This window comes from Camelus bactrianus, chromosome 3 (assembly GCF_048773025.1).
Source record: "Camelus bactrianus isolate YW-2024 breed Bactrian camel chromosome 3, ASM4877302v1, whole genome shotgun sequence".
Taxonomy (NCBI): Eukaryota; Metazoa; Chordata; class Mammalia; order Artiodactyla; family Camelidae; genus Camelus; species Camelus bactrianus.
The window spans coordinates 91142463-91159008 of record NC_133541.1 but is presented as its reverse complement, the minus strand read 5'-3'; the positions used below and the strand labels follow the sequence as shown (position 1 = coordinate 91159008).

The window sequence follows — 16546 nt, the reverse complement described above, 5'->3', positions numbered from 1 at the left end:
TCCTATAAGACATCATACTTTTCTAAGATATAAGCAATTTCTGAGTGCTATATTATTTATCTTAAAATCTATATTAACATCCATGGGGACATTAAGCAATAATGCCCAGCTGGCCTTTGGCATTAATGTCAGGGATGCCAAAGATTACCAGCAACCACCGGAAGCTAGGAAGAGGCTGGGAAGATTCTTAGACCCTTCAGAGGCAGCATGACCCTGCAGACACTTTTATGTTGCACTTTTAGCCCCCAGATATGTGAGGGGATGGATTTCTGCTGTTTTAGGCACCTTTATGACCGCAGCCCTAGGAAACCAATTCCACCAAGGGCACAAGTTGGTGGGCAGTAGACCTGTTAGTCTGACTCAAGCCTAATTAGCTCTAAAATCTATCCATGACCTTAAAAAAGAAATCCACTATAAAAAGTTATTAAATGTAAAATATACCCTGGTCAGAATGGTAAAGTACATGTAAGTATGGACCTTTCCATCTAAACGATTACATTTTTTTATAATTTTTAAAGAAAAATTTTAAAATAACCACCAAGTATAATCCACTCTGAAGATGAATTCAGGGTGCTGCATTAAACATTTTCCTGGAAATGCATATCAGTGTTCGGTTATTTCAAAAAGCCATCTGTCAGCCTCTACTGAGGTCTACTATAATACAAAACATTTGAGGAAAACTCATGATTTACTTCCTCAAAATCTGTAGCCCAGATTGAACACAAAGAAGGAGCAAAAGAAAGACCTCAAATGGGACTGGCCAATTCACAAATAAAACCCAAAAGAAAACTAAGGAACCATGGTAAATAATAAAGACTTGATGTGTCAGAGTTGGTGGGAGGCAAATCGGGACCTGACACTTACCAATTTTTATTTCTTTAAGAAATCTGGGGGAAAAAACTGTAAAATTCCAGCATACGTAGCATGCTGCTGTCTACAGACTGCTTTGGTAAGAAAGAGAAGTGAAAAATCACAAGGAATGTTGGGGAAAGGACAAGTCACAAAAAAAATGAAAAAGCAGGAGAAGCAAATAATCTAAACTTTGTATTTTCTTTTAATTTTTGGTACTGGATTTTCTTTAAATGATTCTCTGTGGCATTTTGAATGTGTAAGTACAAGTCTCTGAATTGACCCAGTTCATTACCATAATTTCAAATCTCTCAACTGGAATTGTAAATCAACAGCACAAACTTTATACGTTCTTAATAATATGTGTGTCTAAATTGGCAAAATAAGTGCAAAAAAAAACTACAATATGATTAACTGTGGCCCCAAATTTTGTTGAAATTGTAGAGCCTAAAGAAACAGTATTTACAGAGTGATGACTTTTACAAGAAAAAGGAAGGAAGTGGATTCCTAGGAATCAGGAGATACGATTTAATTTTCTTTATAGATTAAAATTGCATTGAGACATTTAGAATTATCAGATAGAATTTTATATAACCAAATTAATTCTTCAACAGTGGTAGGACCATGTGGGTGAGGATAGTGAAAACTGACATAAAAATTGGAAAAGTCTATTAAGGGATGAAGAATCATTATTTACTTATCACTGTCGATCTTTCATAATAAAATGAAAAGTTCTAATACAATTTTGAAAGCAAATTCTAAATATTAAGTCCTAGAACTAAATAGCATTTGTTAAAATACTTCAGGGACATCTGGCTGTGTTTCTTGAAGATTTACTCTTCAGTGACGTGTGCTACCATTGCAACCGGTAGAACTGTAAGCACCTCAAAAGAAGGATGCCTGTCCTGCTCCACCCCTTCGCTGACTGTGCCTGGCACACACACCACAGGCACTGGCCGTAGGGAATTGCACTCTGCCCGTGGGCTCCACTGTAGATGCAGGTCTTAACAATGAGTAACCATACGAAAATGAAACAGGTGAATATTCTATGCCCTTTACATTATAGGAGAAGACTGAATCTCTTTCAAAGCAGTAAGTTCTTACCAGAAATACACATTGTTTCTCACATACGCAAGGCACTGCACTAGGTGGGGTTGCGAGCATCAAAACAGGTAAATTATGATCTCTGCTTATAATCCTTTAGCACTGTTGGCACAAATTAATTTCTTGTTTTTCCATCATTATTATGTCTCATCACATTTCTGAGACTATAAAATCAATGAGTAAAAACACAATATATCTCTCTAATATACCATTAGTGTGAATTACATTATTCACACTGCATTACAAACTCTTTAAACTATCTTATTTAACATAAAATAAGCTAATATTTTCAAAGGGGTTGCTTGTAGCTCTTAATGCATTGGCAAACATTTAAACTTTTATGCATTAATAAAATGATTATGAAATTCAACTGCAAAGGGTTAACTTGAGCTTCCCATGCTGCGAAGCAATGTTTACACAGAAACCAAAGTGAAATTATAGATCTCACCACATGCTTATAACTCCCATCCTATGACTTAAAAGCGTTCTCATAGAACGCACAGGCAGGCTATGGTTTCTAAGCAAACTGATGCTTCTGTAAGCCGTGTCCTAAAAGCAATTCATATCATGATGTAGATAATACTTCCTATCAGGCCAGAAACTCATTATGATGAACAATGTGCCAGCTATTTTGACAGATATCAGTTTACTGATCATCACAATAACTGTAGAAAGGGCACAGGAGCATAATAAGTCTTTCAATGTGAGAATAAAATTCCTTCAGGGAAGAATATGCTAAGTGTCCTGAATGTCTGTGCACAGGTTTGTAAATGGGTTTCTATGTTTCCACTTCCAGCTCTTGCCACATCTTTGGGGGCGCAGATAGTGTATCAATTACAGGCAACATTGTGCAAGAAAATAAAAAGTAGAACACTCCGTTTAAAGTTATTTCCCACACATCTCCTATTGCCAGAGAGTAATTATTACGTAGATGTGTGTTTCTCCCGGTCAGCCTGGCCACCTCTCTGAGCAGGCACAATCCCTCTTTAAGTTGTTTCTGCTACTGCCAGTATTCAAGCATCATTCTCTCCCAGGAAACACATGTTTAGCAGACGCTGTACATAAGAATCCCAGGGCCAGTACACTCATGATCAGTGAAGAAGACACCCCTGCTTAGAACACTATCTTTTCCAACTAGTAAACCACGAAGCTGCTTAAATCTCCTATCAAAATTCATTATTTCCTCTTAGATTGGAGGTAATCCCTGACCTAGCTGTGTCTAAAATGAAAAGAAAGAAAGAAAAAAAAAGCAAAACAGCCATTCATTCCACTACCTCCAAGTAAAATTGCAGAAATTCTCTGACACTTAAAATAGGCAGATGTGAGGATATCACAGTAAAACAGATACGTGTGAGGAGGATTCCAGCACATGGATAAAATAATACGAGTTCACGAGATCCCTGCCTTATCTAGCTGAACATGTATTACTTTCCATAAAACTTAAAAGGTCTTTATTTCTTCTCTAACTCTTCCTCTTGGACTTTAAAAAGCAGATGCCTTCATGGTTGGAAGTCATTTGGAGAATTACAATGGCTTGATTGTTAACCAGAACATTCGCCCTGCACAGTCTGAATGCAACAGTTTGTGAAAAGGAGCAGGGGAATGCTGTGTGCATTACTGCAAGTTTGTAGAGCTGACATACGATTCGCACTTCTTGTGAACAGAAACACAAAACTCTTCCAAACCTGGTGAGACCCCAAATACCACGAAATCTAAAGTTAAAAGGTTCAGGATAATATAAATATACATTTTTACTTATTCACTTATAATGACTTAACATGTGATACACTGAGAAGGGAGAGAGGGCAAAATACACACATGCAAGTAGATCTGAAACTTTGTGGATGCTTAGCTTGAACACTAGACACTGCAAAGTCTAAATACACTGTACCTCTGAGGAGTCGTGATTCTAACATTTAGCACCATTGATATAAAATAACATACCAGGAAATTCCATGGAGATATCTATTGCCAAAATCAGTTACCAAGTGGACAGCAGAGGGACAATTCATTGGCAAAAATAGGCAAGTAAATAAAAAGTTCCAGAATGCCCACAGATACCTCCTAGGTTTTCATTAGGTCATTCAATCACGTACGCACCCACCCGGGCAATAAACTCCTACTGAGCATCTCCTCTGCGCTGAGTTCTGAGAATTTAGCAGCAAACAAAACAAACTTCCTTAGTCCAAAGAGCTTCCATCGGAGTTCTTGACTTATTCCTCAGAGCCACCCAAATGTGCGTATGTTAATTAGCAAGAACTTGACCATTCCATTGTGTCACTGTGAACAACCACAGCACATCTGAGACAGGGGCGTTTGGTGGGCAAAGCACTGAAACAGAGTAGATGAAGAGATGGAAGATGACAGAGAGAGAAGGAAAAGGGGCAGGGTGGGGGAGGGGAAGGGGAGAGAGAGGGAACAGATGGAGACGGGATGAGCAGGAGCAGAAAGGAGGATAAAGACAAAGGTGGAGCCAACAGGCTTCTACGACTTAGCGTGAGCTTGAGCAATTACTCCAATTGCTTCCCTTGTCTTTAAAACCAGGCCACAGCTATGGTGAGGATCATTTAAGACAACGTGTATAAAAACACTTGGTAATTCACGCAGCACTGTAAAAATGGAAGTGACTCTTTGTTGTTAACATTATTATTATTATTGCTAAATATGTCAAAGGATATAATTACATAAACTTTTAAAAGCTAAATACAAACACCTCAACGTTTTCCTGTCTGGCCCAAGTAAAGAGGAAAGCATAAAAAGCAGAGATAATGTTGACCGCAGACACTATCAGCAATATCACAATTCAAATGCTGGGGGGGAAAGGACTTGGTTTAATCTCAGACTATGCACTTTTCAGTCAGTGCTGGAATTTTCTGGGGAAACTTGGGATGCCACTTGACACATCTTCCAAACCAAACCACAGGATACAAAACGTCTTTGCAAGTATATCTGAGTCTTCAGACTATGAGAGAAAGGAATAATAGTTTCATAAACATTTAATTTTTTTTCTACGTATCTGTCTATGAAAAACCTGATGTCTTAATATTGGTAACTAGTTTACTCTTTTTATATAACTGAAATGCAAATTTTTTTCAGAGTTAAATCAAAAGGGGATTAACAGCCCTAGAACCGAAAGAGCTAGCCTGTATAGTGGAACAGAGTCTTATGTCAGAGGCTAGGTTTTGAGTCTGCTCTGCACCTCTCCTAAGCTGTGTCACCCCAGATACCTCAGGCAAATTTCTCTCCCTCTTGGTTTCTAAAGTATAGCTGTGCACCTGCCTCTTAGAATGACTGGGGGTAGCTTTTACAGAGTCAGTCTTGAATAAATGGCAACAGTGATATTTTTGTTAATGACAATTACAGTAAGAATAACATTTCCCTGGTGGCCTAGTTGACTGAGACAGAACTATCAGACACCTGCCTTGACTAAAACTTCCCCTGTCACCGTGGACCACCATGGACAACATCTGGTCTACCTGTAAAACCTGTTTGAAACTGAACGATAAAATTTGGCTAAAACATAGCAAAGTGTTCAAGGTCCTATACTAAATAGACTGCTTACTAGTCTTTCTTAACAGCTAACACCCCAAGTTAGGTTGTAGCAGCAAAATCCAAATGAGATTCCTTATTAAAAGCCTCGGATGATTCTATAATGATAATAGCAATTATTTTAATTCACCAAGGATTTAATTTGTACATACCAGGCACTCAGCTAGTCACGTTACAAAAGCTGTATCATTTAGTCCTCAGAATTATACTGTGAAGGAGACGATGCTATCACTATTTTACAACTAAGGAAAGTGAAACTCAGGCCAGCTGTTGATCTTATCTGCAAACACAGAGCTAAGAAGCAAAAGATCATGGGTGAAACCCGGGACTGTCTGGCTTATCTTGATCTAAACCACCTGACTGGTCCTTCCACCTCAGTACATTCTCCCTCAGATATGATGCTTTAATAGCACATCTCTACTAGAAATATCTGATGAGAATTTAAGACTTCTGAAATGTAAAGTTCTAACTATACGTATGTATTATATGTGTACATATTCTAACTATATACATATATATAGTTCATGAATTAGACTCAAGATGCCAAGAATATCATTTTCAGGGTAAGAACTTCAAGTAGAGAAAAGTGACTGTGATATATAAGTCATGACTTGCAAAAAAAAATCTATTAATTAATTGAAATAGAAAAATGTGAAAAATACATGTAATTTATATATTTTGGAGGCACGCTAGAAAGAACTGTTAGAAAGAGTTAAGGTTGATTTCTCCAGGTACCTACTTTCAGAGCAAACCAATTAAATGTTTTTGGCTTAAAATTGTAGTGTCCCGAAGTGGCTTTTATATACAAAAACTGACTGTCGGTGGTAAAAACAAGAACAAGGAAACAATGCAATTAGTTATTGGCAAGCAAAGCAAACCTGGCACAAGTGAAACTGCAGATTAATCAGTGCTAATTAGGCAACAGCAAAGTTTGAAAACTCTATTTTGAGAGGTAACCAGCCCTATGCACTTCAAGAGGAGTCCCGCAAGAGGCAGGATATGGGATGTTTCTCAGGTTGGCCTCAACATCATGGCTCCGGAAATCTTTTCAGGGATATAAGGCCCTCTTAGTTTGCTCTTCTAAAGGAAATGTATGGCTTTACCAATTTTTAGCACAATTTAAGGTTTCAATTTGCTCCAGAAACTACAATCTAAGTTAGATTGAGCAAAATGAATGTCAGAATATATCCAAAGTGTGATGTTTTTCCCTTTTGCTTCCACATTGTCACTTGCCCCTGAACAAGAGGTAAATATTGTTCCACCATATTATCAAAACTCTGTGTAACTCATTTATCCTACTGATGGCCAGAGTTCAAAGATATGTTGTCATACTGGTTAACCTCTCTCCGAGGTGAGGAGCTCAATTTCAATCTTGGAGGATATGACTGTTGAATGAAAAGAAAAAAGAACAAAAAAATACACAAGCGAGACTATCTGGCTTCTCTACTCCTGTAATTTAAGATAAAATCAGTGCTTAAGAGTAAATACTTTGCTACTGTATCAGGTCACAAATTGAGCTGGAAGGACCACCTGAACAGGCAAAAGTGAAAGCCTTGAATAACTAACCTTTTCTACCATATATTGCCTAACTCATTTTCAAGTGATGTGCAATTATCACATAATAAAAGTTACTTGGAAAGTGCTATACTTTAGAGCTCACTGGTATATAAATGTAGATTTTTTCCCCCTGTGAATCTAAAAATTCTATATGAAGTATCAGTATATATCTATTAACTTAAAATACTTAAATATTTTTACTAAGGTCCTTGCCACGATCCTCCTCACCCTCCACTTTCCTACCCCCATGCAGGAGGCATACGTAGAAACCATTTAGATTATACCAAATATGTATCATTGTTCCTACTTCTATTCCACTTTGTTAGGCAACCCATCTTCCTAGGTTCTTCATCAGTTTGGCACTCAACCAAAGACTTTTCTTTGTAGTTCATGGTCAGTATATGTATCCGAAGCCTAAATCCAAGGGGAAGGGGCAGATGGCTAGTACTCACTGAAAGAAAGAAAATGATGCACAGATGGGGGTGGGAGAAGGGAGAGAAAGGCCTAGAGTCAGCCAAGGGCCCGTCACTGGCTGCAAAGTGGGAGCCCAACCTGGCCAGGCAAATCCTAGCTTGCAGGCAGAGCAAAGTAAGAGCAGACATGAAGACAGGAATTCATGCACTTCTGATCAAACATGCTTGTCCTGCAAACGCAGTCAACCTTGACAGTGTTACTATTAGAGGTGGTGGGTATTCCACAACGAAATCAGGATCACTTTCTTCTTCATTAAATAATTTTGTGAGGTCTGACAACATTTAGAACTTAACCAAGCTGTCTGTGTTCTTGTACTCACTGAAGATATCAGTTTTAACAGTAAAATGCCCACCCCACCCCCACTAAAATAATAAGCAGCAGAGATTTCAGAAAAGTCTCGATAATTAGCAATATACAACAAGGTGACTGAAGTGGGAGAGGGGGTGTTAAACCGCCATCCACAGAACTGTAAAAACGTTTTGTACTCTAAATATGCACACTTCATCACACACCCAGAGTATTAGCTGTGAATCAGTTCTAATAAAAAAATGAGGAGTAGGGTTAGGAGGCAGCGCTGTCATTCTGCACAGGCCGACCACACCCCATACTCTACCTGCACCCACCACGAGGGCCTTGGGCTCACAACTGAGGATGCAGTGCAGGAGGGAGATTGAGCAAACGTTGGAATTGAGGAAGGCCACCACGCAGCCCAGCTTGGCCAGGCCGAACCACACGTGAATGAAGTCGGGCTCATTGCTCATCAGCAGAGCCACGATATCCCCCTTTTTCAGCGTGGAATGGTTCAGGAAGACGTGCGCCACTCTGTTACTGCTTCTGTCCACGTCCTGATAGGTGTAGACGTCTCCCTCGTAGATGATGAAAGGTTTGTGGGGCTGCTTCTTGGCGTGGATCAGGAACTTATCCAGGACAGTGACTAGCTCCCCCTTCAGTCTGTACATCTCCATCCGTAACCCACAGCGGACCACTTTCAGCAGGTACCAGAAGTCGTCCCAGAAGTAAGGGTACAGGATTTTCTGCAAGAAGCCCAGGACGATCACTCCAGCCCCTAGTCCTGTTAGCCATGACAGGAGCATGGGGGCCACGGGGCCGGAAGGAAGCTCAGATCCCAGCCCGGCCATTGTCCTCATCCAGGCGCACCTCTCTGCGGAGATCGTGTGTCTTTAGCGCTCAGGTCTGGCACCTGAAGTTCTTTGCCAGACTTTCCAGGAGGGAGAAGGGAATCTCGCAAAACAGAATCAGAAACTTGCACAGAAAAACTCGCCCCAACGAGGGCTGGGGATAAGGCCTGGGACACCTGGTGGATGAGCAGACAGCTCAAGAAATCAGTGCAGATGCTCACAGGGGTCTGGGTACCTTCGAGCCCCGCCCAGCGCCCTGACCTCCGCGCCCCGACGGCAGCCCGCTCCCTGCCGGGCTCTGAGACTTTTGCCAGTCCTCTCCAGGCAGGCTGGGTCAGTCCTCAGTGCCTGTAAAAGCAAAACCTACCACCTTCAGGGGCAGATGCTCTCCTTCTCAGGGTAGTCTTTCCGGTGCCTGCAGGTTAAATTCGAACCAGAAGCTGGGGTGGCGACGGCTGAACAATGTGGAGGCTTACGGTCTAGATCCGCGCGATGCGGCGCAGGGTCTCGGGGCCACGCCTCCGTGCAGGGTGTCCCCGGGTCTCGTGGGATCCCGGCTCCGCCTGCCCGCCAGCCCCGCGCTCAGGGGCACCCCTCCGGCGCGTCGGGTCCCGGCGCTGCTCCCAGGTGACGGCCGCGCACTCTGGAACGGCCGCCTCCCACGCCGGCCGCGGCTCCCCTCGGGCTGTCCTTGGGCTGGTGTATCTCTCCTCTGCTCCGCGGCGGCGGTCCCGTCCGCCTCCCGCCTGCCCCCCCCCCCCCCCCCCCCCCGGCTCGGGGCCAAGCTCTGCGCGGACCGCGGCTGCCTGAGCCGCTCGGCAACCCCCCGCCCCGCGCCCCGGCTCCTCCCTCGGCGAGCGCCTCGGCAAGTGCGCCGCGCCCCCGGGCCCGGGGGGAGGCTGCGTGGCGTGGGGTCGAGGCAGCCGGGCTGCTGGACCTGGGCCGGAGACTTCACTCATTCAATCACTAATCACTAAAGGGAACTAAACGAGAGGCTGGAGGCGAGGGGAAGAATCAAAGAAAAAAAAAAAAAAAAGCCAGACTGCCAAGGGTAGAGCGGGGTGGGGGCGACGAGCGCGGAGGCACGCAACAAAATGTATTCTTGATTTGAAACAGATAAAGGAATATTTGAACTGTTTGTTCATAAAACATCACAAAGTTGGCTTGTTGTTCCACAAAAAGTATTTTTGAAAATGTTAATAGGTTGGTGTTGATATTTATACTGAAATTCTATCCTTAGGGTGCCTTGACAGTACTTTTAACAAAATTTTCTAATATTGATTGATGTGGGAACTTTGATCCATTTCCACATCCATTTTTTTTTAAAAAGTCTAAAATACTAGCTATTATTTTTCCTTAAAAATAACTTTTTTTTTCCCAGTGAGCTCATTTAAGAAGTTATCAAGACTTGAAACTAAGGACTCTAAAGGAGGGTGAAGTGAGGAGGAAACAGGTAATTGCAAAGAATAACAAATTTTATACAATGATTAAATTTTACTGAAGATAAACTGAGGGGTGTTTAATTACACTTTTTTTTTTCTTCTTGCAGATACCATCATCCCAGCTCTGTTTTTAGGAAGCGTGTATAAATGTTTAATTGCACATGTTGCAATGATTAAGCATTGCCTCACACTGTCAGCCTTCCCTTCTTATTCTGCATTATGTTCTGCAGCTGGGTTCTAGCTAACCTCAGATTTCCTAAGAAATAAAAAACTGGTAACTCGAAGACAGACTCTGGTTATTAACCTCAAAATGATTACTTTGACGTCACAGTGAAGAGCCCAGAAGACATATAGGCTCTTAAAACCCTTGTGGGTAGATCAAGAAAATGCTTTCTAAATTTATTCAGTAGTTCTGGTCTTCTCAATTCAGAAATATCTCTCCATTAAAAAAAAAAAAACTATTGGTCTCAAGTAGTTTACAACTGAAAAGTCAGTTTACAATTTGAAGAGCATCTTTAACATTCTGTTCTCTTCTCTCCTAGCTCTAGTCTGATTCAGTCACCTCCTAGAAAATATTTGAAGCAAAGAATAGAATATGGAGCTCAGACTTTTGGATGTCCAATACAAGTAAAATCTGTCCTCCTCTGGGAAAAAAATAAATGAGTAAGGAAACATATGTTTGCCATCTTTTTAATTTGTAAAATTAAAAACATTATGCACACATTAAAACAATTACCATCTATTATTACCATTGTCTCATGAAGGGAAGGATTTATTTCAACATTAAATAAAAGGAAGGGGGTACTGCTATAATAAAAGACAGTCTTTGAAAATAAATAGAATTAACTTCATGAAAAACTCATGTGTTACATTGATTTTACTTACCATGGACCTCCTAACATCATTCCAGGGCAGGGAACTAAATTTTTAGCAACTACTGATATAAGTGAGTTGAGAAAATATTTGGCACTGTAAATGTGAGACTATTTGATTTATTAGAAGAACTAAAAACATATGTTGCCAAAATTTATATTGGCCAAGGCCAATTCCGTGCCTGAAATCTCACCACAAAAGAAGGAATCATTGATCATCTTGGGACAACTAGCAGTATTGTGTGTATTCTTGCATCAGCCCATGTATTGGTTCTAATTTTTCCAGAAATTTTATATTCACTTTCAAATAGTGCTAAGTAAAAATAGATACAATTACTAATTACAAATGTTAATTATTGCAAAATAGGGGAAAGACAGTAAGAGTAATCACAAGTGAGTAAATTTATCATTTAACTAAAATAAAGAGAAACGTGCACATAGTCTAGATATTTCTGTTAGCATTCCTTTTGATCAGAGACATTGCAATATTTCTGTTTCCCCTTCAGGAAATATAAAAAAGTGTTATGTTTTTTAATGTAGTTTGAAAATAAAATTGTGACTAAACACAAATCAATATAGAACAAAAAATCTTGCTTTATTTTCAATCTAAATATGTTCTCCTCTAACCCTTCCCCATTTCTGATTTGACTTTCTTGTCTAACCCACTCCCAACCCCCTCTGCACCCTCAGTCATGTTGAAGATGAACTGTTTTATGAGCAGATCAAAGTAAAACTGAACAAAGCATCATAAGATGGGCCATGACATCTTACGCCAGTAGGATTTTACCATTGTAATTTAAAATTTTGACTTTTGTGCAAGTTATTTGTGTCCACGTATTTTCTGACAAAATTCTACAGCAGTTACGTTTTGGATAATGGGAGGTTTAGGGGAGAAGGCAGAGGTTTAGAAAGGTCCCACATGATGCTGCATTGGCACCAAAATACCGTAACAGGTGTCTGTACAGGGCCAAGAAGTTCCTAGACTGCAGCTGGTACTGGGAAGGGGCTGGGGTGGAGTGGAACGTATGAGGAAGGTAGATGGTGAAACGAGGGTGAGAAATGCTGAATCTGAGACTTATCCACTTTAAAATTCTGTCCAGGAACAGAGTTTTGCTCACGTTTTAACCACTGTTTTACTCTCTGAGTATAGCTTCGTTTTTGATGGGATGTGTACTCGTCCCACAACCTATTTGTTTGTGTTAATGAGCAATCATTGCCCAGAATATTATTCCTCACAGGGACTCACAAAGCAAACTCAACACTGACGATGAGGCTTGCCGTCAGAGGGCTGGAAGGTATTAACATTACTACATGTCTTATATGCATCGAACACTTCCTGAAATACACAATTTCTATTGCACCAAATAAGTTATCCTATAATAATAGTTCGGGGAACAATACCCCTCAAATTAAATATTTAATTGTCATTTTTGCCACAGACAACAAACTATGCCTAGAAACTTAAGCCAATCAGGATTCTGTCAAGAAGACATTTTATACACACATTTTATTTTTGGTTTTTAAAAACAGCTTGCTTATATTGGATGTAATTTTCCCATTTGTGATAACTTCCCCTTCCTCAGTGTTGGTGCAATGTTCTGTTTGGAAAATTACTTATGTAAAGTTGTATCACTAACTCTGAGTCCTCAGGGCAGCTTCGTTTCTATCTTATAAGCCACCTATAGGCAGGCAGATGTTTGTGAGATAAATCACAGAAACTCTTCAGCAACTTTTATTAGGAATTAACAGTGTTCAGAATATTGTAATGAGTTGTTCCATGGGCCCCTATTTTTGCATGTCTGATGAGGTCTAAGATTTAGTCTCCAAGGTGTGGGAGGGGAGAGTAGGGCTTCTGAGGTTCAGAGTGTATATCTAAATTCTTGACATGTCCTGCAAATTTACAACACTTAAAAATTTTCCCCCAAAGACTTAATTATAATAATCATTTCTCCCTGGGTAGGTAGGTGGTCCAGAGCTGGCAAGACTCTGCAAACTTCAACCTGTGCCTTCCACTTGGAAAAGTAAGGCAGCAGCCCCAGCTCTTGCCTATTCCCAGTCATCAAGTTCCTTACAAAACTAAAAACAGACTTACCATATGATCCAGCAGTCCCATTCCTGGGCATATACCTGGAGAAAAATATAATTCAAAAAGACACCTGCACCCCAATGTTCATAGCAGCACTTTTATAATAGCCAAGACATGGAAACAACCCTAATGTCCACCAATAGATGACTGGATAAAGAAGATGTGATATGTATGTGTACACACACACACACACACACACACACACACACACTGGAATACTACTCAGCCATAAAAAAGAATAAAATAATGCCATTTATAGCAACATTGATGCAACTGGAGATCACCATTCTAAGTGAAGTAAGCCAGAAAGAGAAAGAAAAATGTCATATGATATTGCTTATATGTGGAATCTAAAAAAAGGACACAAATGAACTACTTATTAATTATAACTTAGATGATTGATTTCTTGAATATGTATAAGCACATTTGACTGTCCTTTATGATTGGATTACTGCATTCTGTTGATTCGTATTTTGTGGTTGGCTTTATTTCTTTGATAACTATGTAAGTTTAGAAAGCTAACGCTCTAAACTATTCTTAGAAACAATGAACAGTACATGTATGCAAATTTTAAATAAATAAAAATAAATAAATATTTTAAAAGAAGAGGCCAGGGAAGTAAATTTTAAATAAATAAAAATAAATAAATATTTTAAAAGAAGGGGCCAGGGAAGTCACCTCACTTGGTGGTTCTTTGTTTAGCTTTCATTTTAAAACTTTTTATTAAATGAAAAGTTTCAAACATACATAAATATAGAGATAATTCAAAAACTGTTATTGAACCGAACTCCAGTCCACTCACCCAACCCATAGCAAAGCCAGCCTATCAACACCTGATTGTGGTGAAGGAAAGTACAGCATTTGTTGCAGGTGTCAAGCAAGAAGAATAGGCAGCTCATGCTCAAAAGGCCTGAACTCCCTGATGGCTTTCAGGGAAGGGTTTTAAAAGGCAACATTAGGAGTTGAGGGTTGTAGGGTATGTGATCAGCTCATGGACTTTCTTCTGGTTGGCTAGTGTTGAGGTCATAGGATGATGTTTCAGAATCTTTATCATCAACCTTCTGATTCCACCCAGTCTGGGATCTACTGCTTGTGGTTAGCATGTAGTCACCATTCTCCACCTGGGCGGGGGTCTTAGTTTCTGCATGTCAACTCAAAGATATGCATCAGGTTGTTCTGTAGATCCCTGAGAGGGAACTAGGACTCTGTTTTCTCTCTGAACAACTGTTTAAACTATCATTATTTTTCTTTCTTAACTGCTTTTCCTTTGTTTGTGCTTCCCCGCACCTCTCTAACTAGTAACTGCTTGAGTCAGCTTTTTGGAACTTGGGGAAGGTCTAGGAGACCAAAGCCTTTTTTCTACAAACAAGAAATGGGGGACACAGAGGGGCTTTTATACCTGGGAAGGCCCTGTAGGGTCCTAATTGGTTTCAACGCCCCTTTTTCTTTGATACTTGTCAATCCTGAGGGGAACAGTGGCGGGACAAGAAAGAGAATAAAGTTTTGGATTGAGAGGTTAATTACAAACTTGTTAAGGGAACTTGGTTTTAGAGGGACTTCGTTTCATAATAACTCCCACCCTCAATGTGCTCATCACCTAGATTTCGTGATTGTTAACATTCTGCCCAATTAGTTTTAACTATTTTTTTTGAAGTATTTTAATTACAAACAACATAGAGTATTTCTATCCTAAATACTTCTTGGTACAACTCTGAAAAATGGATGTTTCCCTGCCTAATCACCATACCATAATCACATCGGATAAAACTAACAATAATTCTTTTAATATCACCTCATACTTAGTCCATATTTAATTCCTCCCAAAATATCTTTTGGAGTTGGTTGGTCAGAATCAATTCAAGGTCTGAAGTCTCAGTTCTATTTTAACCTGAATAGTCTTTATTACAGCCTTTATATCTTTTCCCAAGACATTTCCTTGTTAAAGACATCAGGCCCGTGGTCTTGCAGAGTGTCCCAACTTCTGCATTGGCCTGATGCTTCTCCATGTCCCCTTTAACATGTTCCTTTGTCCCCTGTATTTCAAGTAAACTGGGAATTAGATCTAAGAACTTGATGAGACTCAGGTTAACTATTTTTTGGCAAAACTACTTTATCGGTGATGCTATGTACTTTATGTTGTAGTTCACTACACATAACATCCAGTTTATGAAATAGCGCTTCACTACTGATACTGAAATGTAGCTTACTGTATACACTGCTCTGCACCTTGCTTTCTTCAATTTGTATCCCTGTGATCACAGTCCATCACTATGCAGAGATCCTCCTCATTTTTTTTTCTTTTTTTGTGGTGGCATATACTCCTTTGTGTGCAATTGTCATAACTCAACACACTCTCTACCGATGGGATTGTTTTCAATCTCTTGCCATCACAAATACTGTTACAGTTAATGAGTCTGTGCACATGGTATATACTTTTGCCCATGTGACTTTGGGATAGCTTCCTAGAAGTGAGATTGCTGAAAGACTAAACATATCTGTGACTTTTCTAGATATTGTCAATTTACCCTCCACACCAGTAGTATCATTGTCAAGCTCACCGCCAACGTAGGAGAGCACCTGGGAAGTGCCAGAGCAGTTTCTAATAAGACTTTCATTAATTTGGAAATGTCAGGGACCATATGTAATGTTTCCTCAAATATATTCAAGTTAATTCATGTTATATATTGTAAAGGTTTTGGTTCTGTGTTCTAACACTATTACTGAAGTGTTTTGTGCCTATCAAATGTAAATTTTTCTTTTATTTTACATGGACCTATAATTCAAAATACATTTCTATTTTATGATTTTGGCAATGCTAAATCTCCAGCCTATATTATATGGTAAATTAGAAAAATATATTTAAAACAAAAGCTAAGTTAGATTAACAGATCTTTTCGGAGTTGAGAAGTATGGCGATAATGTGGCCTCTAAATCCAGACCATACACTTCAAAGGAATATTGCTCTTCAAATTATTACAAGAATGTATGTTCTGATTTGCTACAGGAGGTACATGCAAATTTTGGCTCATTTATTTAGTGATATCCATGAACCGCATAACATAGTATCAAATGAAAACCTAAAGGTTAAAGATAAGAAATTTTTGATGCATGCCAACAGGAAAAACTTCTCAACTCTTGAAAAATCAGATTTCGAATCTGGAGAAAGATTATAAAAGACCTAATATGGACCTTTCTCAACGTGGCAATTTCATGACTAGAACTACAAATCTGATGTGTATTTTATTGTCAGTGAAAGACATCCAGTAACAGATGTAGAAAGCCTACTACTCACAGCTGTGAGTTTCCAACAAACAGTCGATGCCAGTTTTTGTGGCTCTGTTTCAACAAAATGAGAACTGGAACATACACAGTGACTGACACCCTTCTTTAACGATTAGGGTATACAGGACATGACTTCCAGCAATCACATGCAGACAGAACCTCTGGCCAGAGGGTTTACCCAGGGGAGGGCAG

General features: G+C 39.7%; 1 protein-coding gene across 1 annotated transcript in view; it reads right to left on the bottom strand.

Moving 5' to 3' along the window:
- SLC27A6 (solute carrier family 27 member 6) overlaps window positions 1-9427 on the bottom strand; it is a 51327-nt gene extending 41900 nt beyond the window's left edge. The window contains exon 1 of the mRNA XM_074360605.1: window positions 8147-9427. Coding sequence (XP_074216706.1) covers window positions 8147-8681 — 535 coding nt within the window. The 5' untranslated portion in view covers window positions 8682-9427. The remainder of the gene's footprint in view (window positions 1-8146) is intronic.
- Window positions 9428-16546: the final 7119 nt, after the last annotated feature.